Source organism: Erythrolamprus reginae, chromosome 8, assembly GCF_031021105.1.
Source record: "Erythrolamprus reginae isolate rEryReg1 chromosome 8, rEryReg1.hap1, whole genome shotgun sequence".
Lineage (NCBI taxonomy): Eukaryota > Metazoa > Chordata > Lepidosauria > Squamata > Dipsadidae > Erythrolamprus > Erythrolamprus reginae.
The window spans coordinates 18,628,839-18,654,152 of NC_091957.1; the positions used below are offsets into that span (position 1 = coordinate 18,628,839).

The window sequence follows — 25,314 nt, forward strand, 5'->3', positions numbered from 1 at the left end:
ATCACGGGCCTTCTGGAACCAGTGAGATTGAACCCAGAGGTCATCCAGTCTGACCTCCCCCAGGGCACGGGAAAACTGAATTAAACCGTCCGCCGTAAGGTGGTACAATCCAGTTTCTTAAAAGAGAGGGAAAGCCTACAGCTTCCGTCAATGGATTGTACCATTTTTACTTTTACTTTTATTTTATTTGTTATTTTTATTTTATTTTTATTTTATTTTTATTTTATTTTTATTTTTTATTCTTTTTATTTTTTATTTTTTTTATTTCTTAATTTTAATTTTATTTTTATTTTTAATTTTTAATTTTAATTTTTTTGGATCATACTATCAGGTGGAGGGGGCAAAGGGGGTCTCCCATTTTATTTTATTTTTCAATTTTTTCCGTGGATTCGTGTCACCTCCCTGCCATTTTGTGAATGCTCCCTCAAGGTTCGGCACTTCGAGGAACAGAAGAATTCACAGGAAGAGGACCTCTGATTTTTTTTTTCTCTGTGTGTGTGTGAACGGCCGATTTTTACTTTTAAATCTTACAGTCACATTCTTGGAGCGGGAGAAGTTTAAAATTTTCTCACGCTGAGAAATCAAAGCAAAGTTATCAAATCCAAAGAAGGTTTTTTTAAAAAAATCACACTTACCTTTTTTTTGCCGAAGACTGAAAAAAAAAAAGAAAGACATGTTTTTTTAAAGAAATAAATGCATTCTGTTTTTAACCAAATATTAAAATGATAAACTAGCAAAACATCACACCTCTCTCAATCCTTTCCATCTTTTATTTCCCTAAACAGTGCCAGGCGTCAGACCGGTTTGGGAGAACTGGATGCTAATTTTACATCTGGTTCGCCGAACCCAGGGGTGGACAGCAGGCATGACGGGGTGGAACGCAGTTCCACTAGCGGGAATGAAGCTGTGTACACAGCTCCAGCTGATTGGCGGCTGTCACTTCCGGGATTATTGGTCTCAGCTCAGCTCTCCTTTTTTTCCCTGCTGCTGTGCGCTCCTCGCTTTTTTCCTCTTAATAATAATAATAATAATTATTATTATTATTATTATTATTGTTATTGTTATTGTTATTATTTATTAGATTTGTATACCGCTCCTCTCCCTCGGGGCAGCTCACAACAATAATAAAATACAGTAAACAGTGGTACAAATCTAATATTAATAAAAGCTAGAATTAAAACCTCTTAATATTAAAAAACAATCAATATTACTCAGTCATATCATTCTCAAGTGCTATAGTCAGCCGGGGGGGGATCAGTCCCCCCATGCCTGGCGACATAACTGTGTCTTTAACATCTTGCGGAAGACAGGGAGAGTGGGGGCAATTCGAATCTGGGGCTGCTGCAGAGAAGGCTCTTCCCCTGGGTCCCGCCAGGCGACATTGTTTAGTTGACAGGACCCAGAGAAGGCCAACTCTGTGGGACCTAGTCGGCCGCTGGGACTCGTGCGCTTCCTTCTCTCCTGTCAGGCTCCCCTCCAGCCTCACATGGCCAATTCCCAAGACCGGGAAGGAGGAAAGAGGGAAAAAGCGGGAAATGCGAAGCGAATTATCACCCCAGCAAGTGACACTGGTGAGGTTGTAAGTCGAGGACTTAACAGTTCACTTGAAGGATGATGATCGTTCAAGCCACTCCTACCCTGACACATGACCGTCAAGCCACACCCACAAAATAAGCCACACCCACAGTGTAGCAGTAAAAAATTTGTCTGCCCATTACTGGCCGAACCGATAGTTGAAAGGACTGTCTGACCCCACCAGGGGGGGTTTTCCAACTTATTGCTGCTACCGTTGTGCGCAACCTCAGAATGAGATTTGGCTTTAGTGCATGTGCAGGGAGCAAATCTCGTGAGAAGATGTGCGGGCACAGGACATTGCGGTGAAAAATCGCCAAAGATTTGTGCGCACGTCCTCTTACAAGGTTTTCCTTCCTGCGCATACTGCTCATAATCTCCAGAAGCTGTGCGCCATGGTGCAGGAGGCGGAGTTGGCCACACCCCCATGGCCACGCCCACCCAGCAACCGGGCGGAGAACTGGTAGTTAAAAATTTTCAGTCCCACTCCTAGTGAAACTTTTTCATGCTGGATGGGGCTAAATACAGAATTTATAACAGAGGGATCATTATTAGCTTCTGTTTTCTGGAGAGTGTAATAATTTGCCACATTTACCATATTTTTCAGAGTATAAGGTGCACCTTCCCCCCCCCCTAAAAGAGGCTGAAAATTTGGGTGCGTCTTATACTCCAAATGTAGCTTCCGCGCGTGCCCTAACGAGGCACTAATTATATTCCCAGCTCTTTCTGGCTGGCAGGCTTTTTTTCATTGCTACTCCCTCCAAAAAAGGTTTTTTTCAGCCTAACAAGGTGATAACAATCTTCCCAGCTTGCTGAATTTTTTTATTCCTACTCCCTCCGAAGTCTTTGCAGGCTTGTTTTCATTGCTACTTGCTCAGAACAATGTTTTTTTTCCAGCCCTAATGACATGCTAATGATCTTACCCGCTTGCAGGCTTTTTCATTGCTACTCTCTCAGAAGAAGGTTTTTTTCAGCCCTAAGGTTTTACAGGCTTGTTTTCATTGGTACTTGCTGAGAAGAATGGGGGGTTTTTTTGAGCCCTAAGTCTTTGCAGGCTTTTTCATTGCTACTCTCTCCGAAGAAGGTTTTTTTCCTATCTCTAAGTCTCTGCAGGCTTTTTTTCATTGCTACTCGCTTTGAAGTAGGTTTTTTTCCAGCCCTAACCAGGGGATGAAATGATGTGCTGAAACTCACCAGACTAAGGACTAGCCAGAAGACTACCTCCCCCCAAAACTAAGATCATCTGATACTCCAGTGCGTCTTATACTCCAAAAAATATGGCATATTACCTTACAAACTTTTCTAGATAAGAACTGGGTGTTCAAGATTTTTTTTGCCTATTCCCAAGAACCATTTTCCATTTACAAACCCGAATCTCCGAAACTGTAACCGGAAAAGGCAGGGAGAAGCCTCCATGGGGCCTCTCTAGGAATCTCCTGGGAGGAAACAGGGCTGGAAAAGGCAGGGAGAAGCCTCCGTGGGGCCTCTCTAGGAATCTCCTGGGAGGAAACAGGGCCAGGAAAGGTGGGGAGATTCCTATGGGGAAAATTGCTTCTTCTTACAAACTTTTATACTTAAGAACCTGGTCATGGAACAAATTAAGTTCGTAAGTAGAGGCACCACTGCATATAGGTAGTCCTTGATTAACGACAGTTCAAAGTTACAACGAGGACTCTGCCTGCAAGCAAAACTAATTTATCACTCGGCCACTTTATTTTCCCGCTCTCTACGACTTGCTTTGAAATAGGAATTAAAAAATGGTTGATAGTTCTTCGGTTTAGCTTGGATGTTATTATTAGAATTGCCAGGGCCGTACCTTTCATCGGATATTTCCTCTTTCTACAAAATAAGATGATTAAAAGTGCCACAAGGACCAGTGGAATGATGACGACGAGAGACAAGATTAGCGCAAGGTTCTTGCCAGGTAGGGGCTCACACACCACATCCGACGTTGTGTTGCCTTTGTGTGTTTCGATCAAGCCTTTCTCACTGCAACTGAGGGACAGGAAGTAAAAAAAGAAACATTGAAGGAAAGAGAAAAGGAAGGGTGGAAGAAGGGAGGAGGGAGGGGGGGAAAGAAAGGAAAGGTGGAAGAGGGAAGGAAAGGAAAGGAGGAAGGGGAAACAGAAGGGAAGGGTTAGGAAAGGAGGAAGAGGGAAGGGAAGGGAAGAAAGGTAGAAGAGGAAAAGAAAGGGAAAGGAAAGGAGAAAGAGGAAAGGGAAGGGAAGGAGGAAAAGGGAAGGGAAGGTAGAAGAGGGAAGGGAAGAGGAAAGGAAAGGAGAAAGAGGAAAGGGAAGGGAAGGAGGAAAAGGGAAGGGAAGGGAAGGAAGAAGAGGGAAGGAAGATGGCAGGGGAAAGGAAGGGAAGGGAAGGTAGAAGAGGAAAGGGAAGAGGAAAGGAAAGGAGAGGAGGAAGAGGGAAGGGAAGGGTAAAGAGGGAAGGGAAGGAAGAATAATGAAGGAAAGGAAAGGAGGAAGAGGGAAGGGTAGGACAGGGTTAGGGAAAGGAAAAAGAAACATTGAAGGAAAGAGAAAATAAAAGGAGGAAGAAGGGAGGGAGCGAGAGAGGGGGAAAGGAAAAGTACAGTCAGCTGATTGCTCACCCAAACCAGTTGTTAAACCAGAACAATCCCACCACTAGGCCACAACCTCCATTGATTAACCAGAAGGAAATAGGGATTGTTAGAAAACAGATGAAAGAGAAGGATTTTTATTTTTTATTTTTTTAAAGAGGACACGGTTTCAAACAAAAAGGTGAAGTAGCTGAAAAATCCTTACTTGGTCCATTTGATGCAGGAGTATGACATCGCTTTTGGTGAGAACGTCCCCGGAGGGCAGACTTCGAATCTCACGTCGTGATTTTCGGTGCCTGTCAAAAATAAATAAAAGAGTTTTGATGGGTTCTGGATCGTCTCGGAGCAAGAGAAAAGCCCGTTTTTCAGTATCAGAAGGACAGATTTATGACAGTTCGTTTAGCAACTGGTCAAAGTTACAACAGCCCTGAAAAACATGAAGGGATTTAGGGCCTGGTTTTTCTTATTTTATTTTTTTTAATCTTTATTACGTTTCTACATATAAAAACAATTTAAACAAACAGAACATACAAAGAAAAAAAGAAAGAAAGAATAATGAACGAAAATGGACCGACAAATTAACTTATAAACTTAAACAACATATAAATCGTTCAGTTTCAGTGGTGTTCGATAGTTATTTGCTTATCATCATTTAATATTTTCTATCACTACATACATATATTTTTTTCTTATTTTTTTATTTTTATATATATTTCTATTAAATTTTATTACCACAAACAAAAAAATTGCTTAAAGAAAAAGTGCCCTACACCAATAAACCCCACCACCATTTAGGGGGTTAAATTATTTGCAATAAGTTTCAATTTCTTCCTTAACTCCGGTTTACATTTCTTTACATACAAAAAGTGATTGGAATTTATTTTTCACATTGTCATCATAAATTCTACTTAAGATTTAATTTTTCACCTTATTCCATCATGCCATCAGCTTCTCCAATTTATTTTCATCAAAGTTATTTAATCTTATTTCCATAATTTTGAAGTGGATGTGGTCCACCATGTACCAGTACCAATTCTGGATTGTCCATTTATTGCTATCCTTCCACCCTAATACCACTACTGCTTGAGCGCTTTCCAAAGCTGCTGTTTTGATTTCTTTAAATTCTCGTAATTCCCCATATTTAACTAGTGTTGCTAATTCTTTCGTGATTATCCAATTAATTATTGTTAATTTCATTCTGTACTTCCTTCCAAAATTTTTGAACTTCAACGCATTCCCAGAGCATATGCATAAAAACGCCTTTTATTTGGCAACCATGCCAGCAATTTCCTTTTCCTTTCCTCTGGAAGTGTGCTAATTTTACTGGCGTGAAGTACCATTTATGTAAAATTTTCCTTCTCATCTCTCTAATTCTTGTGTTCTTTATCTTAGATATATTTTCTACTACTTCTTCCATCTCACTTTCATTAATCCGTAATTCATTTTGCCAGTATCTTGTTAGGCCTTTAATCACTTCCTCTTCCACTTGTAATAACATGCTATAAATCTTACTAGCCTGTCCTTTTGAATCATTAATCTTTTCTTTCAATATTTTCTCTAGACAGTTTTCTTCTCTCAAAAATGCTTCTTTAATCTCACTTTTATTCAAATATTTGCATATTGCATTAATCTGCAACCATTTTTGTTGGCCCAACCACCATTCGAAGCGAGTTCTATTAACTCTTCCATCTGTCTCATATATTTTTTTCTTATATAGTGTTGTGATTCAGCCTGAGGCTCCTCAGGGACCGGCTGGAGCTCTGCCGGATCCATGCCCAGAGGAGGAGGACAGTGAACAGGAGTGGGAGGACCAGGCAGACGGGGGAGAGGAACGTCAGGAAGAGGAGGAGGGAGAGCAGCCTGAGACCCCGGGGGGGGCTCTCCCCAGCTAGTAGCCTGGATTCATTGGATGAACACGCACAGGCTATAATAGACATGAGGCAGCGACGTGCAGCTCAAAGATGGGGCCAATTAGAAAGGTATTTCCATCCCTGAATTGGCAACAGCTGGGTTTGGGTGTGGTTCTCCTTAGCAGGGTTGAAAAGGCAGGCCCGCCCTTACAGTCTTGTGGAGAGTTATCAACTGGGAGTCCTGTGACCTTGCTTCGATTCTTGGCGTCTCTGATCTTGGCTTGTGGCCTAGAAGTCTGGAAGACTTGGGGGAGGCGTGGGTTTTATTATCTCCAGCGTTGTTTTTGCCAGCAAGAATCCTGTTTTATTGCCTGGCCTTCGTGAAACCTCTGTGAAGCTTCATCGTGTTCCTGTCTGTAAGAACAGTTTTTGTTACCTGTGTTTGCTTTGAATTATATAAACTGCCTTTGCTTTTTACCAGTGTGTCTGGATACTCTTTTTGGTTGGTGTTGGCGTCTGGGGGGACCCAGACAGAACAATATAGAAGACATAATTTGTCAACCATATTGTTGACACTCACTATCAAGGGGCCCCATTATTATTTAGTTCTAGTGTGTGGAATTGTGTGTTTGTTTACTTTAGTTCTGTATATTATATTGTATTCATTTTGGATATTTCTGAGGAAGATACAGATTCATTTTTAGGGGTTTTATGTTCCATTGAATTATGGTGCAGTGTTTCTATATTTTCATTTTATTTAGGTACGAAAGCAAGGAGTGTCTAATTTTGCTATTCCTTTACGGTTTTTTGTGTACCTTATTTTTTTCTGTTTGAGCCATTTGGACCATTTGGACCTGTTTTTTGCACTTACGACCCCTGTTCCTGTGATCAAAATTGAGAGGCAGGGAAACTGGCGTGTACTTATGACAGTTGCAGTATCCCAGAAATCATGTGATCTCTCTTTTGCGACTTTCCGACGAGCAACGTCAATGGGGATTCACTTAACAACTGTGTGATTGGTTTAATAATTGCAGGGATTCACTTAATGGCGAGAAAGGTCCTTAAATGAGGTGAAATCCAGTTAACAACCATCTCGCTTAGCCACAGAAATTTCGGGCCCTGTTTTGCAGTTGAGGACATCCTGTATTGCAAAACCCACCTCTCCCCTTTTTTAAAAAAATTAGCTGGTCCTCAACTTAAAACCATTCATTTAATGACTATGAATATGATTAAAATTTAATCATATTCCTGGAGGCGTCTGCAATATGGCAAATGATTTAGCTTTACTAGATAAGTGGTCAAAGCAATGAAAACTGCAGTTTAATGTTTCCAAATGTAAAATAATGCACATGGGGGAAAGGAATCCTCAATCTGAGTATTGTATTGGCAGTTCTGTGTTAGCAAAACCTTCAGAAGAGAAGGATTGAGGGGTCGTGATTTCCGACAGTCTCCAAATGGGTAGACAGTGCGGTCAGGCGGTAGGGAAAGCAAGTAGAATGCGTGGCTGCATAGCTAGTTGTAGAACAAGCAGGAAGAGGGAGACTGTGATCCCGCTGTATAGAGCGCTGGTGAGATCCCATTTGGAATACTGTGTTCAATTCTGGAGACCTCACCTACAAAAAGATATGGATCAAATTGAATGGGTCCAAAGATGGGCTACAAAAACGGTGGAAGGTTTTAAGCATCAAACTTATCAGGAAAGACTTCATGAACTCCATCTGTCTAGTCTGGAGGACAGAAGGGAAAGAGGGGGGAACATGATCGGAACATTGAAATATGTTAAATGGTTCAATAAGGTTCAGGAGGGAAGTGTTTTTAATAGGAAAGTGAACCCAAGAACAAGGGGGCACAATCTGAGGTGAGTTGGGGGGAAAGATCAGAAGCAACATGAGAAAATATTATTTGACCGAAAGAGTAGTAGATGCTTGGAACAAACTTCCAGCAGACATGGTTGGTAAATCCACAATAACTGAATTTAAACTTGCCTGGGATAAACATAGATCCATCCTAAAATAAAATACAGGAAATAGCATAATGGCAGAGTAGATGGACCAGGAGACTTTCTGTTTCTATGAAAGAAAGAAAGAAAGAAAGAAAGAAAGAAAGAAAGAAAGAAAGAAAGAAGGGAGGGAGGGAGGGAGGAAGGAAGGAAGGAAGAAGGGAGGGAGGGAGGGAGGGAGGGAGGGAGGGAGGAAGGAAGGAAGGAAGGAAGGAAGAAAGAAAGAAAGAAAGAAAGAAAGAAAGAAAGAAAGAAAGAAAGACAACTCTCTTGTTCTGTTCAACTGGATTTTAAGAGAGCCTCTTGGCGGAGAAAAAGGCCCGGGAACCCCAATATCGCCTCCTAGGCCCTTACCAGCTTGTGTCACCCTAAAACCGGGCGGTGAGATCGTATGCCTCATGCAAACGTCGCAGGAATCGGCCTCCACGTGGTGAAGACAGAAGAACCCCGGTTGGCAGGTGCATTTCGTGTTCCTCGAGTAGTCGCATCGCTCCTTGACTTGCATGTGATTTCCTGCAAGACAGAATAATGACGACAACACATTCGGGGGCCTCTTGAAGTCCTCTAGCCTGACCCGGAAGCATTTCACGCCCATGCAAGCCAATATCGTTTTAGGCTTGGCTCGAGTTGTGTGATTTCCCCAAGGGGCCGTTGGGGGCGCAGTGGTTAGGATTCAGCATTGTGGGTTAATTCTGTGGGCTGATGGAAGTTCCATCCCTATGCGGCTCAAGGTCGACTCAGCCTGCCGTTCCAAGGTCCATGAAATGAGGACCCGGATTGTTGGAAGCAAGAGGCTGACTTTGTAAACCTCTTAGAGAGGGCTGTATAACACTGTGAAGAGGTATCTAAGTGCTATATTACTGTTGCTATCTACCTATTTACCTATACACCAATCACACTTGGCCAATAAAATTCTATTCTGTTCTGTTCTATTCTATTCTGTTCTGTTCTGTTCTGTTCTCTTCTCTTCCCTTCTCTTCTATTCTATTCTCTCTGCCTGCCTCCCTCTCCACTATACCTACCTACCTACCTACCTATCTATCTATCTATCATCAATCATCTATCTATCCATCCATCCATCTATCAATCTTCTGTCTGTGTACAATATCTATCACCTATCTATCTATCTATCTATCTATCAATCTTTCTATCATCTATCTATCTATCCATGCATCCATCCATGCATCCATCCATGCATCCATCCATCCATCTATTCATCTCCATAACCATCGATTCATCGATTCATCGATCCATCCATCCATCCATCCATCCATTCCTCATTCTTTACCTACCTACCTAAAGCTACAATATCTACAATATCTATCACCTCTCTCTCTTCTATCTACAATATCTATATATAATGTCTTTTTTCTTCTTCTATCTACAATATCTATCAATCCATCCTTACACCTTCTGTCTACATATGATATCTATCACCTCTCTTTTATTTGCAATATCTATCTATATTATCTTTTTCTGTATCTATCTATCTATCCATCCATCCATCCATTTAACTTCATAATCATCCATCCATCCATCCATCCATCTCTCTCTACCTATGTACCTATATCTACAATATCTACAATATCTCTCCCTCTTCTATCTACAATATCTATTTATAATGTCTCTTTTTCTTCTATCTACAATATCTATTGATCCATCTATCTTCTGTCTATGTACAATATCTATCATCTCTTCTGTTTGCAATATCTATCTATAATTTCTCTGTTTTTCTTTTCTATCTACAATATCTATCTACGAGTATAATTTCTCTCTTTTTCTCTTCTATCTACTCTATCTATCTATCTATCTATCTATCTATCTATCTATCTATCTATCTATCTATCATCTACCAACCTACCTAGCTCCCTTCCTTATCAATTCTCTCTCCCTCTCCTTCCCCCTCTCTCTCTTTCTCTCTCTCAAGAGCCTTGGTGGCTAAGTGATTAGAATGCAGTATTGCAGGCAAACTCTGCCCACAGCCAAGAGTTTGATCCTAACCAGCTCAAGGTCCGTCCTTCCAAGGTCAGTAAAATAGGGACCCAGATTGTGGGGGACAAATAGGCTGACTGTGTAAACTGCTTAAAGAGGGCTGTAAAGTATTGTGAAGCAGTATATAAATCTAAGTGCTATTGCGATTACCCTGATAGCTAGGATAAAAACAGGAGGGATTATGGAGTAATAACAGGAAACTAGTTTGCTAAACTTGACCAATCCCACCGCTTGGTTAATCTGTGAGTTAGATTGATCGGTTTGTTTGCTTACCTGGAGAGCATTCTCGGCACTTTAAGCACTCTCTCAATCCATTCGGGTGTTCGGTAAACCACCCGAAGTCACAGGGAACGCATTCTGTACTGCTAGTTCTAGAGCAAGGCCTGAGAACTCGGCTTCCTAGATTAAAGAGATCAAAAACAATCATAGAATCCCAGGGCGGGAAAGGAACCTTGGAGTCCATCATCAAAAACATTGTGATTAAGGAAATATGGAAAATAGAATATTCTATGCTAACCAATTATGGGAAATGGTGGTTTTCTGCTGGAGCAAGGGATTGGATTAGAAGACCTCTAAGGTCCATATTATTCTGTTCTGTTCTGTTCTGGTCTATTCTCTGTTCTCTATTCTCTATTCTCTATTCTCTATTCTCTACTCTCTACTCTCTACTCTCTACTCTCTATTCTATTCTATTCTACATTCCTTATACTATTCTTAGTCTTACTCCTATTCCTAATTATTCTCTTCTTTTCTCTTCTCTTCTCTTCTACTCTACTCTACTCTACTCTACTCTATTCTATTCTATCCTATCCTATCCTATTCCATTCTATTCTTTCTTTGTTCTGTTCTATTCTATTCTATCCTATTCATATCCCTACTCTTTATTCCTCTTCTCTTCTCTTCTCTTTTTTTATTCTAACCATTTGTGTGACATGGTGCAGGGTTTCCTAGACCTCTGAGGTTTCTTCCAACTCTGTTATCTTATGTTCAGTCTCAGATGAACCTGCTGTGATTGCCTACCTCTTTCACCTTTCAGCCCCCTTTCTGGCCACGCGGAAGAGAGACCTACCTGGGTCACACTTGGGACAACACTGCCCTCCAGTCGAGTATTCGTACGACTCACAGGAAAAGGCATTCCGAAGGAGCAGCAAGTGGACCATCAAGGCCGCCTGAAGAATCTTTCATAAAAAGGAAAAAAGGAGGAGGTGGAGGAAGAGGAGAAGAGGAGGGGGAAGAGGAAGAGGAGGAGGAGAAGGAGAAGAAGAAAAAGAAGGAGAAGGAGAAGAGGAGGAGGAAGAAGAAAGAGGAGGATGAGGAAAAGGAGAATAGGAGAGGGAAGAGGAAGAGGAGGAGGCGGAGAAGAAGGAGAAGGAGAAGGAGAAGAGGAGGAAGAGGAAAAGGAGAAGAGGAGAGGGAAGAGGAAGAGGAGGATGCGGAGAAGAAGAAGAAGGAGAAGGAGAAGGAGAAGAGGAGGAAGAGGAAAAGGAGAAGAGGAGAGGGAAGAGGAAGAGGAGGAGGCGGAGAAGAAGAAGAAGGAGAAGGAGAAGGAGAAGAGGAGGATGAGGAAAAGGAGAATAGGAGAGGGAAGAGGAGGAGGCGGAGAAGAAGGAGAAGGAGAAGGAGAAGAGGAGGAAGAGGAAGGAGGAAAAGAAAAAGAAGGAGAAGAGGAGAAGGAGATAGAGGAAGACAAAGAAGAAAAGAAGGAGAAAGAGAAAGGGGAGAGGAGAGGAGAGGAGAGGAGGAGGAGGAGGAGGAAGAAGAAGAAGCTTAGGTTATCACTGGATCCGCAATTTGGCTCAATTCCTCAGAATTCCCATGTAACGGACCCAAATTCCCGTAGGACCTCACCTGTCAATCAACCCCTTGGAATCCCTAATTCCTCATCTGATTTTCAATACAGTGGTACCTCTATTGAAGAACGCCTCTACTTGAGAACTTTTCTAGATAAGAACCAGGGGTTCAAGATTTTTTTGCCTCTTCTTAGGAACCATTTTCTACTTAAGAACCAGAGCCCAGAAAAATTTCCCAGGGAATTTGGCAGCGGCATGAAGGCTCGGCCAGTTTCCTGCCATTCCCCCTTTAATCCCAGCCATCTCGGGCTTTTCTGGGCTACAAGAGGAGCCTTTCGGTGGCGCTTAAGGAGGCTTTGGCAGTCCAGAGCGAACAAAGCATTTTCCTTTCTCTGGGCGCTTGGACGGGGAATAAACCTCTGCCAGCGCCCAGAGAAAAGAAACGCTCCCTTTGCTCTGAGCAGCCGAGGAGTCACCAGAGTGAAGGAAAGGTGCCGGCTACAAAGCGAGCGAGTGAGTGAGAGGAGAGGCTAGCCCTTCAGCATGGGAAGGAAGAGGAAGCAGGTAACAGCAGCAGCAACCAGTTTATGGGAGGCAGTCTCACACCGGGTATATGGGAGGCATGTGCTCCTTCTCGCCGCCTGAGAGTCCCTCTTTTTTTTAAAAGCCTTAAAATTTTGGATTTTTTTTATTCACCTCACCTCACCTTCTTCCTTCAGCAGCGACTGTACTCCTCCTCCTCTTCTTCCTCTTCCTCCTCCTCCCACCCAAATTCCCTGCTATTTAATATCTACATGAAACCGCTGAGTAAGATCATCCAAGGGTAGGGGGTGAGGTACCATCAGTATGCTGATGATACCCAGTTATACATCTCTACCCCATGTCCAGTTGGTGAAGTGGTGGAAGTAATGTGCCAGTGCCTGGAGGCTGTTGGGGCCTGGATGGGTGTCAACAGGCTCAAACTCAACCCTGACAAGATGGAGTGGCTGTGGGTTTTGCCTCCCAAGGACAATTCCATCTGTCTGTCCATTACCCTGGGGGGGGGAGAGAATTATTGACCCCCTCAGAGAGGGTTCACAACTTGGGCGTCCTCCTCGATCCACAGCTAACATTGGAACATCATCTTTCGGCTGTGACGAGGAGGGTGTTTGCCCAGGTTCACCTGGTGCACCAGTTGCGGCCCTATTTGGACAGGGAGTCATTGCTCACAGTCGCTCATGCCCTCATCACCTGGAGGTTCGACTACTGCAACGCTCTCTACATTGGGCTACCTCTGAAAAGTGTTTGGAAACTTCAGATCGTGCAGAATGCGGCCACGAGAGCAATCATGGGCTTCCCTAGATATGCCCATGTCTCATCAACACTCTGCGGCCTGCACTGGCTGCCGATCAGTTTCTGGTCAAATTCAAAGTATTGGTTATGACCTATAAAGCCGTACATGGCATCGGACCAGAATACCTCCCGGACCGCCTTCTGCCGCACGAATCCCAGCGGCCGATTAGGTCCCACAGAGTTGGCCTTCTCCGGGTCCCATCAACTAAACAATGTCGTTTGGCGGGACCCAGGGGAAGAGTCTTCTGTGTGGCAGCCCCGGCCCTCTGGAATCAACTCCTTCCAGAGATTCAAACAGCCCCCACCCTCCTCGCCTTCCGTAAAATGCTGAAGACCCATCTATACCGCCAGGCATGGGGGAGTTGAGACACCTTTCCCCCAGGCTTTTTTATATTTATGTTTGGATATGTATGTGTTGTTTGCTTTTTAAATATGATAGGGTTTTTATGTGCTTTTTTAATATTAGGTTTGTTTTCACTAGAATGTTGTTTTTATTATTGTTGTGAGCTGCCCCGAGTCTTCGGAGAGGGGCGGCATACAAATCTAATAAATAAATAAATAAATAAACAAACAAATAAATAAATAAATTCAAACAGTTCAGACCTTTGTCGCCAGGCGTGGGGATAATTACCACCACCCCTTTGTTATGTTTTCGACCTCTGTTGTATGATGGACTGGGTCAAATGTGTATGATTGTGTAGTTGGGGATTTTATTATAATATTGGTAATGTTATTAATGTTTTTTAATTGCTTTTAAATTTTTATTATTGGATTTGTAATGCATTGTGTTATTGTTATGTTGTGAGCCGCCCCGAGTCTTCGGAGAAGGGCGGCATTCAAATCTAATAAATTATTATTATTATTATTATTATTATTATTATTATTATTATTATTATTATTATTATTATACTATTTGCTTTTGCATTGATTCCTATGGGAAAAATTGCTTCTTCTTACAAACTTTTCTACTTAAGAACCTGGTCACAGAACGAATTAAGTTCTTAAGTAGAGGCACCACTGTATTTTCAAGGTGGTATGAAGATAAACTACACCGAAAGAAGAACTGGGCCTTCCCTTCTTTTTTTTAAATTCCTGTTGACCATTCTAAACTTCCTTCTCCTACATTCTTCATTTCACGTTCCGAATTCTCCTTCCTTGGCTCTCGGCCACCACTGGTGCCTGGACCTCCGTTCCCGGATGAGGTTTCTCTCCCCTCCCCCCAATCTAATGTTTACAGAGGTTTATCAACCAAGACAGCTGTTTTCCCCATCCTAAATTCCCATCTGACGTTCCCAAGCGCTGGCATCTATTTAGGACGAGGAGGACAGGAAATGAATAACCCTTGGAGGCCCTGAACGTGTTTTTTTCCCCATCTGTTCCACAGTTCAGTTAACGGACTCTGATCCTTCTTGGAGGGGTACAGCGAGTCCTCGGTTTACGACCACAAGGGAGCCTGGAAATCTTGTTGCTAAGCGAGACAAACAGCCGTGAAAGGGACTTTGGCCCCCTTCTGGGACTATGACGTGCCCCGTTTCTTTAATTTAATTTAATTTGATTTGATTTGATTTGATTTAATTTGATGTAATTTAATTTAATTTAAATTAATTCAGGAATTAATTAAAATGGGAATTTAAATAAAAGGGAATCACTGCACTTGTTAAGGGAATCTGGCTTCTCCATTGATTTGGCTTTGGAGTGGAATACCTCCAAGGTCCTTTCAAGTTTTTTTATTCTGTGTTTCTTTCCTTCCTTGCCTTCATTTTTCTTTCTTTTTTCTCTTCCTTCTCATTCACTTTTCCTTTCTTCCTTCCTTCCTCCTTCCCGCTCTCTGTTCCTCCCACCTGCCCTTCATTCCTCCCTTCCTCCCTCCCTTCTTTGCTATTTTTCCTTCCTTCCTTCCCTCTCTGTCCCTCCCTCCCTTCTTTCATTCCTCCCTCCCTTCTCTCTTCTTTTCTATTTTTTTCCTTCCTTCTTTTCATTTTTTCCCTCCTTTCTTTTGTTTTTGCCTTCCTGCCTTCCTTCCCTCCTTCCTTCCTTCTGTTTTCTCCTTCCTTTGTTCCTTCTGTTTTTCTTCCTTCCTTCCTTCCATCCTTCCTTTTCATTTTTCCTTCCTTCTTTTTGTTTTTCCTTCCTTTCTTTGTTCCTTCCTTCCTTCCCTCTCTGTCCCTCCCCCCCTTTCCTTCATTCCTCCTTCTCCCCTCTTTTCTATTTTTTTCTTCCTTCTTTTCATTTTTCCCTCCTTCCTTTTGTTTTTGCCTTCCTTCTTTCCTTCCTTCCTTCCTTCCTTCTGTTTTCTCCTTTCTTTGTTCCTTCTGTTTTTCTTCCTTCCTTCCATCCTTCCCTTTCATTTTTCCTTCCTTCTTTTTGTTTTTCCTTCCTTTCTTTGTTCCTTCCTTTCTTCCTTCCTCCCTCCCTCCCCCCCTCTGTTCCTCCTTCCCTCCCTTCATTTCTCCCTTCTACCTTCTTTGCTATTCCTTCCTTCCCCTCTCTCTTTCCTTTCTCCCCCCCCTCCCTTTTCCTTTCCTAGGAGCTGCCCTGAGTCGAGGCATACAGATCTAAACAATACATAATAAATACATAAAGATTGTGAAGGGGATCCACTGCACAGCCACCGTCATAAATATGAATCACGAGCCCAAAGTTCTGAATTTGAATACAGGGCTGGGCGCGCAACAAACGGCCCTCTATCCCTTTTTTCCCCCAAAGCCGTCGCAACTTCGAGCCGTCACTAAACGAACTGCGCAGAGCCCTTTCTCTCCTTTGCGCAGGCTACGCAGAGAGCCAAAGAAACAGCAACACCCCAAAAAAACCATTTGAATTATTTCTTTCCAGAGCTAAAGTTCAAGGCAACGGCCATTAAGCTCGGCAGATGAGATTTCTCTGTTTGGTTTGGCAAGGCTACGGGCCCTTTCCTGGATGTGACGGGAGGGGCCGGGCTAACCAGGTTTCCCAGCTACACAAGCTTTTTATTGACATTGGTTTAACCTTTTGCTGTAGCTTGCGGCTGTTCGGCAAAGCTGGGAGGGGAGCGTTGGCTTCCTGACCTTGGAAACGATGCAGAGCGTCTTTTATTTTTGCACGCCAGTTTCCGAGCTGATGGAGGCCAGACATGCAGATAGACACAGACAAACACACACACTTTCTCTCTCTCTCTCTCTCTCTCCCTTTCTCTCTCACACTCACATACTCTCTTTCTGTCCCTTTCTCTCTCTCCCTCTTTCTTTCTCTCCCTCTTTCTTTCTCTCCCTCTTTATCTTTCACTCTCTTTTTTAAAAAAAAATAATTTACAAGACTATATACAAAAGACATAACAACATATAAACATCAATAGACAATATACAATAACAACGGAAAATACATTTAAAAGGTTCGGCGGGTGAACGGCAGATCTATGATAATAAGTTGTGCTATAAATATTCTCAATATCCCGATATAGTATAGTTAAATAATTACATTGTATATAAATAAATTTATATTATAATTTATTATAAATAAATTATAATAAACTCTTTCTTTCTCTCCCTCTTTATCTTTCTCTCCCTCTTTCTCTCCCTCTTTCTCTCCCTCTTTCTCTCCCTCTTTATCTTTCTCTCTCTTTCTCTCTCTCTCTTTCTCTCTTACGCTCTCTTTCTCTCTCTTTCTCTCAGTCTCTTTCTCTCTCTCACTCTTTCTTTCTCTCCCTCTTTATCTTTCACTCTTTCTCTCACTCTCTTTCTCTCTTACTCTCTCTTTCTCTCTCTCTTTCTCTCAGTCTCTTTCTCTCTCACACTCTTTCTTTCTCTCCCACTTTATCTTTCTCTCACTTTCTTTCTTTCTCACTCACTCTTTCTTTCTCTCCCTCTCCCTCTTTATCTTTCACACTCTTTCTCTCACTCTCTTTCTCTCTTACTCTCTCTTTCTCTCTCTCTTTCTCTCAGTCTCTTTCTCTCTCTCACTCTTTCTTTCTCTCCCACTTTATCTTTCTCTCACGCTCTTTCTCTCTCACACACACACACACTCTCTCTCTCTCTCTTTCTCTTGCTCACTTGCTCACACAGAGAGAGAGTTCAGGAGGAGGTCAAAGAACTGGAAACACACAAATACAATTGAAAACCTCCCATCCCGAAAGCCCCCAAAAAACCTCTGCTTCTCCACGCTGCAAGTTTTGACCTGCCCTGTAAAGAATGATCAGAGGAACAAACCACCAGGTTTACAACCTTGCTAACTATTAGCCCGGTGGAAAGGCCAGCTGTCAGCAGGTGTGGGTGGCTCCATCACTGGAGGTCTTTGAGAAGGGGTTGGACAGCCCTTTGGAATGGTCATAGGGTGTCCAGCTTGAGCAAGGGGCTGGACTAGAAGACCTCCGAAGGTCCCTTTCAGATTTTTTAAATGCTGTGTTCCTTCCTTGCTTCCTTCCTTCCATTCTTCCTCTCTCCCTCACATACTCACTCACCCTTTCCTATCCTCTTTCTCTTCCTCCTTCTTTCCTTTCCTTTCCCTTTCTTCCTTCCCTTCCTTACCTCTTCCTCCTTCCCTTCCTGATTCTTTCCTTTCCTCTTCCTCCTTCTCCCCTTCTTTCCTTTCCTTCCTCCACCTTTCCTTTCCCTTCCTTACCTCTTCCTCCTTCCCTTCCTCCTTCTTTACTTTCATTTCCTCCTCCACCTTCTTTTCCATTCTCTTCCTTACCTCTTCCTCTTTCCTTTTCTCCTTCTTTCCTTTCCTCTTCCTCCTTTTCTTCCCTTCCCTTTCTTCCCTTTCCTTCCTCCACCTTTCCTTTCCCTTCCTTACCTCTTTCTCCTTCCTTTCCTCCTTCTTTCTTTTTCTTTCCTCTTCCTCCTTCCCTTCCCTTTCTTTCCTGCCTTCCTCCACCTTTCCTTTCCCTTCCTTACCTCTTCCTCCTTCCCTTCCTCCTCCTTCCCTTTCCTTTCCTCTTTCTCCTTCTTTTTCCTTCTCTTCCTCCTTTCCTTTCCTTTCCTCTTCCTCCTTCCCTTCCTCCTCCTTTCCTTTCCTCTTTCTCCTTCTTTTTCCTTCTCTTCCTCCTTTCCTTTCCTTTCCTCTTCCTCCTTCCCTTCCTCCTCCTTCCCTTTCCTTTCCTCTTTCTCCTTCTTTTTCCTTCTCTTCCTCCTTTCCTTTCCTTTCCTCTTCCTCATTCCCTTCCTCCTCCTTTCCTTTCCTTTCCTCTTCCTCATTCCCTTCCTCCTCCTTTCCTTTCCCTTCTCTTTCTTCCTTCCCTTCCCCTTCGTCCACCTTTCTCTTCCCTTCCTTACCTCTTCCTCCTTCCCTTCCTTTCCTCCTTCTTTCCTTTCCTCTTCCTTTTTTCCCTTCCTCCTCCTTCCCTTCCCTTTCTTTCTAAGAGACCTTGCACAGAATTAACTTGCTTGGAGAGGTTTTTAAAATTAACAAGGGGATTAGGACATAGTAGTTGGCAAGAACCTTAATTTTCCATGTTTCTATAAGAACATCTGTGTTTTTCACGAGTTTTGTTTTAAAGAGATAAAAATAATAATAACTGTGCAAACAGATGTTGTACAACCGCCGCCTTTTAATAATTGCATAAAACATTAGCCAACAGGTTTACATAAGTGTGGGTGGCCTCAAATTCTAGGGGTTTTTTTTTCAAGTACAGCAAGCATTACTAACTTTAAACTTATCGCTTAACCAAGAAGCACATAGGTTGAAAAAAGAGCCAGGAAAAAATATATATAAATAATCAGCTAACGCGGACAGCAAATAAGCTGAAAGCAGAAATCAAAAGAATACCTTGGAAAAAAGGGGAAAAAGTAGTAGAGGCGGATTTACTGCAGTTCAGTTAGTGACGGTTCAAAGTTACAACGCTGCTGGGAAAAAAACCCCCACAGTGGTACCTCTACCTAAGAATGCCTCTACTTACGAATTTTTCTAGATAAGAACCGGGTGTTCAAGGTTTTTTTGCCTCTTCTCAAGAATCATTTTCCATTTACAAATCCGAGCCTCCAAAACTGTAACCGGAAAAGGCGGGGAGAAGCCTCCATGGGGCCTCTCTAGGAATCTCCTGGGAGGAAACAGGGACAGAAAAGGCAAGGAGAAGCCTCCGTGAGGCCTCTCTAGGAATCTCCTGGGAGGAAACAGGACCGGAAAAGGCAAGGAGAAGCCTCTGTGGGGTTTCTCCAGGAATCTCATGGGAGGAAACAGGGACGAAAAAGGCGGGGAGAAGCCTCCGTGGGGCCTCTCTAGGAATCTCCTGGGAGGAAAAAGGGCTGGAAAAGGTGGGGAGAAGCCTCCATGGGACCTCTCTAGGAATCTCCTGGGAGGAAACAGGACCAGAAAAGGCAGGGAGAAGCCTCCGTGGGGCCTCTCTAGGAATCTCCTGGGAGGAAACAGGGCCTCCACCCTCCCTGTGGTTTCCCCAATCACACACATTATTTGCTTTTACATTGATTCCTATGGGAAAAATGGCTTCTTCTTACAAACTTTTGTACTTAAGAACCGGGTCACGGAACGAATGAAGTTCGTAAGTAGAGGCACCACTGTATTTTTAAAAACTTAAAAACCATGGCAGCATTCCCCAGGGTGACGTGATCAAAATTCAGCCGCTCGGCAAACTGACTTGTACTTATGACCTTCTGAGCAGCCAAGCCAACGGTGTTTCGCTTAACGTGCTACCAACTTAACAACCGCCGTCTGCAGCAATCCACTTAACAAAGGTGGCGGCGAGGAAGGTCCTAAAACAGAGCTAAAAAACCCACTTAACAAACGTCTTGCTTAGCAACGGAAATATGGGGACTCCTAAGTGGCGAAAAACATTTTGTCCAGATTTGGGGTGGGATTTTTTTGTGGGTTTTTTTGTCGTCAATTTTGCAGCACCGTCGCCATTCGGTAGCTCAGCGCATGGCTTTTAAGCGGATTTGAGATGCATCTTCAAGACAAGATCTAATCTCGAGTCACATTGAAATGAAAAAAAAGAAAGATTGAATTTTTATAAAAACCCCACAACGCTTCTGTCTAAATTAGCAAATTCTAAATTCGCAAAAAATGTGTTTACGCGTTTCGAACCCTGTTTTTTGCTGACTGAAATCCCCTTTCAAGGAAACTGAGCAAAAAAAAAAAAGTATGAAAAGCCAATGCACTTTTATTTTCGAGCCAAAGTTTAATTCTGCTGTTTGGCTGGGGTTTTTTTATTGTTTTTTTTTTTATTACCTCAGGGACCGCCTTCTGCCGCACGAATCCCAGCGGCCAGTTAGGTCCCACAGAGTGGGTCTTCTCCGGGTACCGTCAACTAAACAATGCCACTTGGCGGGACCCAGGGGAAGAGCCTTCTCTGTGGCGGCCCCGGCCCTCTGTAACCAACTCCCCCCAGAGATTAGAATTGCCCCCACCCTCCTTGCCTTTCGTAAGCTACTTAAAACCCACCTCTGCCGCCAGGCATGGGGGAGTTAAGACTTTTTTCTCCCCCTAGGCCGTTACAACTGTATACATGGTATGTTTGTATGTATGTTTGGTTTTTATATATTAAGGGGTTTTAATTTGCTTTTAGTATTGGATTTTATTGTATATTGTTCATGATTGTCGTTAGCTGCCCCGAGTTTTCGGAGAGGGGCGGCATATAAACCCAATAAAACTTGAAACTTGAAACTTGAACTATTATTATTTTAAGGCCAGCAGTGAGAAGATGATAGGAACTTTGTAAAGTGAAAATCCCCTTTCACTTGAAAAACTACTACGACAAAAACACTGCAATCCGAACCCCACCAGGAACATGTAGGCTGTTGAAAAGACAGAAATCGTTCAACTTTTCTCACTGTTTAAAATTGCAATTTTTTAAATGAAAGGATGCCGCAGCTCTAGATACGGCTGGACTACAAGTTCCATCATCCCCAAAGGGAAAGCTGAGAGGGAGACAGGTAGGAAAGAGAATAAAAATTTATTTTTTCATCCGGCGGGAAAAATTTTTCATTTTTATGTTGTTTTTCCCGCACTCGCAAAATTGTGGTTGTAGAAAAACGGCCTCGCATTTTCACGCCTTCCTCGTTTCTCTCCTGCACAGAATTGAGCTTTGCACTTTTGCACTCGGGAGGAGTGAGACGTGTAAAGCTAAAAATAACCCCATTCTTTGGGGTTTCCAGCTCCTATCTACTCTGCTTTTACTCAACGCTTGCGGTAAGTAGGTGGGAGGGGGGAGGGGGAAATGCTCTCTCTTTTTCTTTTCCAGCGAAGGCCGAGACGGCGTTTCCAAAAACAGAAAAATCCCAACTTGACCAAAGGGGAAGATTTTGTGTGATGATTGTTCTCTTTCTTTCTCTTTTACTTCTGCGAGGAAGTTTATTATTATTTTTTAAAAATCACATTTTTTAATTTCTGCTTTCCTTAAAACTAAAGGGAAGAAGAGAGGCATGGGGGGTATATAACAGGGGAAGTCCGGCCAATTGGGAAAAAATAATTAAAAGATATAATAATAATAATAATAATAATAATAATAATAATAATAATAACAACAACAACAACAACAACAACAACAACAACAACAACAACAGAGTTGGAAGGGACCGTGGAGGTCTTCTAGTCCAGTGTTTCCCAACCTTGGCAACTTGAAGATATTTGGACTTCAACTCCCAGAATTCCCCAGCCAGCATTCGCTGGCTGGGGAATTCTGGGAGTTGAAGTCCAAATATCTTCAAGTTGCCAAGGTTGGGAAACACTGTTCTAATCCAACCCCCTGCTTAGGCAGGAAAGCCTTACACTATTTCAGACAGGTGGTTATCCAACATTGTTGTTGTTGTTGTTGTTGTTGTTGTTGTTGTTGTTGTTGTTGTTGTTGTTAGAACGGGTTGAGGATTTGGAGGGGCATTTTTCTCATGGGGGGATGTCAATATTTTGCTCCACAAAGATGAGGTCTGCCAGCCACAGGAGAGGAGAGGGCGCACAGACAGACACACACAAACACACACGTACACATCTTATTTGTTTACCAGAAAGTTTCGCACATACACAAACACACACATACACACATACAGAGAGAGAGGGAGAGAGGCCCTCCTGTTTGGGAAACTACCTAATGTTTCTTATTTTTATTTTCTAAATGCACCCGGCGCAAAATTTGGCATTTTCACTTTTATTCCCCCAGTTACTGCAAGAAGGAATACACACACACACACACACATATACACACACCTTATTTGTTTACCGCAATGTTTCACACACAAACAGACAGACACACAAAAGTATCTCTTGTTTGTTTACCAGAAAGTTTCACACACACACACACAAACACACACAGACACACAAAAGTATCTCTTGTTTGTTTACCAGAAAGTTTCACGCACATAGACACACAAACACACACAGACACACAAAAGTATATTTTGTTTGTTTACCAGAAAGTTTCACGCACACACAGACACACAAAAGTATCTCTTGTTTGTTTACTAGAAAGTTTCACACACACAAACACACACAGACTCCCAAAAGTATATTTTGTTTGTTTACCAGAAAGTTTCACGCACACACAGACGCACAAAAGTATCTCTTGTTTGTTTACCAGAAAGTTTCACACACACACACACAGACACACAAAAATATCTCTTGTTTGTTTACTAGAAAGTTTCACCCCGGTCTCCGTGCCAGACAAAGGGAACTGACCCTCTTTCCAGCTGTAAAGGGGAAACTAACATCTTCCACGCATGGCTACCTGCCCACCCCCAACAGCAACGTTGAAGTTGCTAGTCCCTGGTGACAGCCGCCGTTCAACATCATGGCAAGAATCGTCCCAGGTCACCCAAACCAACCACCCTCTGGGTGGGAGGGAAACCCCCCCCCCTTCTCCCTTCCTCCCTTCTGCTTCATGTGGCAGGCTGTTCCACTGGCTCCCTGTGTCTTATTTTCCTTGCTTTTTCTTACCATTTTTTAAAGAGTTACTTACCAGGGACATTTCGGCCTCCCCAAGACCCAATTACAGGGATCCCAGAGAGAGAGAGAAAGCCATAAGGATCGAGTGTTGCTGAAGTTGGCTTCGGATCCTCCAAATCAAGTGGCTTTCCAACCTTCTCGACTCCCTGCACGGCATCCCCAAACGTTCTGGGTTATTGTTGTTGTTGTTGTTGTTTGGATTTGGTCCTTGGGAGGGATTAGTCTCCTGGAGAAAATATACATATATATATTTCTTTCTCTTTTCTTCCTCCCAGCCAGAAAGATCGAGAGTTCAGTTTGAAAGCTGAAGTGAAAATGAAAATATTTCTCCCACTCCACACGCACCCGTCTCACTTCCTCGATGAGGATTGGCTTCCTTTCTTTGTATATCAAGCGGATTTATCGTTTATTCAGCAAAGCCAAGCGGAGTCCTCGAAAAACTGGTTAGAGCCAGCTCAGAATATTTGATCTGGCTCCTTTCTTTTATTTCTGCATCGGTCTTCAACATACGACCGCGATTGCGCCCACAATTCAGGTCTCTAAGCGTGACGTGCCCTCGGTGAAATGCCATTTTCATCCCTTTTTCTTCCCTCTCACATAAACTTTCTCGCCAAGAAGCGACTCACTGTGGTTTTTAAAATTAGCATTGATCCCCGACAAACGATGGTGATTGAGCCCACAATTCAGGTCACTAAGCGAGACGTGCCCTCGGTGAGATGCCATTTTTGTCCCTTTTTCTTCCCTCTCACATAAACTTTCTTGCCAAGAAGCGACTTGCGGCAGTTTTAAAAATTAGCACTGGTCCTCGACATACAGCTGCGATTGAGCCCACGATTCAGGTCACTAAGCGAGACGCGCCCTCAGTGAGATGCCATTTTTTGTCCCTTTTTCTTCCCTCTCACATAAACTTTCTCACCAAGAAGCGACTCACTGCGGTTTTTAAAATTAGCGTTGGTCCCCGACAAACGACGGTGATTGAGCCCACAATTCAGGTCGCTAAGTGAGACACGCCCTCAGTGAGATGCCATTTTCATCTCTTTTTTTCCCCCTCACACAAACTTTCTCGCCAGGAAGTGACTTGCTGCGGTTTTTAAAATTAGCGTTGGTCCTCAACATACGACCACGGTTGAGCCCACAATTCAGGTCACTGTGAGACATGCCCTCGTTGAGGTGCCATTTTTGTCCCTTTTTCTCCCCTCACATAAACTTTCTCGCCAAGAAGCGACTTGCTGCAGTTTTAAAAATTAGCGTTGGTCCTCAACATACAGCTGCAATTGAGCCTACAATTCAGGTCACTAAGCGAGACGCGCCCTCAGTGAGATGCCATTTTTTGTCCCTTTTTCTTCCCTCTCACATAAACTTTCTTGCCAAGAAGCGACTTGCTCCATTTTTTTAAATTTAGCTCACAATTCAGGTCGCTAAGTGAGACGCGCCCTCAGTGAAATGCCATTTTCGTCTCTTTTTTTCCCCCTCACATAAACTTTCTTTCCAGGAAGTGACTCACTGCGGTTTTTAAAATTAGCATTCGTCCTTGACATGCGACCGCGATTGAGCCCACGATTCAGGTCACTAAGCGAGACGCGCCCTCAGTGAGATGCCATTTTCGTCCCTTTTTCTTCTCCCCCACACAAACCTTCTCGCCAGGAAGCGACTCACTGCGGTTTTTAAAATTAGCATTGGTCCTCGACATGCGACCGCGATTGAGCACACAATACAGGTCGCTAAGTGAGACGCCCCCCCAGTGAGATGCCATTTTCGTCCCTTTTTTTCCCCTCACACAAACTTTCTCGCCAAGAAGCAACCGGCTGCGGTTTTTAAAATTAGCACAACTTCATCATGATCCTCTTACCCTTCGCCCAAACAACTATCCCACGAACAACGTTAGGAATCGTTGATAAAAGGATGAACAAAATCAAAACGACAAAATTTAAACTCTAACTCAAGTTTAGAAACTCAAAACTTTAATCTATACTGATATTCTGAGAGTTGAAGTCTATCCATAGTGATTGATGAATTCTGGGAGTCAAAGTCCACCCATGCAGGCTGGGGAATTCTGGGAGTTGGAGTCCATCCATGCTGACTGGGGAATTCTGGGAGTTGGAGTCCTGGGAATTAAAGTCCAGCCATGTTGACTGAGTAATTCTGGGAGTCAAAGTCCACCCATGCAGGCTGGGGAATTCTGGGACTTGAAGTCCACCTATCTTGAAGTTGCCATGGTTGAGAAACTCTGCAGCCTACTCTGCTTCCGGAGAAAGATTTATGGCTTCAAGTGGTCGGCTGTTCCACCGACTCACAACGTGAACAGACTGAGCAAACCCCTGAAACAAACATGCACAGAAAATAAAA

General features: G+C 43.0%; 2 protein-coding genes across 3 annotated transcripts in view; one reads left to right on the forward strand and one right to left on the reverse strand.

Annotated features, from left to right (window-relative positions):
- The window catches only part of TNFRSF14 (TNF receptor superfamily member 14), a 24,641-nt gene extending 1,216 nt beyond the window's left edge, over positions 1-23,425 (reverse strand). The window contains exons 1-7 of one of the 2 annotated variants that reach the window (XM_070759109.1): positions 22,982-23,425; positions 11,055-11,163; positions 10,259-10,384; positions 8,348-8,506; positions 4,350-4,440; positions 3,389-3,567; positions 636-652 (exon numbers count right to left, since the gene is read on the reverse strand). In XM_070759109.1, coding sequence (XP_070615210.1) covers positions 636-652; positions 3,389-3,567; positions 4,350-4,440; positions 8,348-8,506; positions 10,259-10,384; positions 11,055-11,163; positions 22,982-22,990 — 690 coding nt within the window. In that variant the 5' untranslated portion in view covers positions 22,991-23,425. The remainder of the gene's footprint in view (positions 1-635; positions 653-3,388; positions 3,568-4,349; positions 4,441-8,347; positions 8,507-10,258; positions 10,385-11,054; positions 11,164-22,981) is intronic. The other variant, XM_070759111.1, reaches the window with a different exon arrangement.
- On the forward strand, positions 14,626-23,575 carry LOC139171310 (uncharacterized). The gene is made up of 4 exons (XM_070759416.1): positions 14,626-14,630; positions 17,467-20,966; positions 21,110-21,222; positions 22,660-23,575. The coding sequence occupies exons 1-2, from the start codon at positions 14,626-14,628 to the stop codon at positions 18,437-18,439; spliced, it is 978 nt and encodes a 325-aa protein (XP_070615517.1). The 3' UTR covers positions 18,440-20,966; positions 21,110-21,222; positions 22,660-23,575.
- The last annotated feature ends 1,739 nt before the right edge of the window (positions 23,576-25,314 follow it).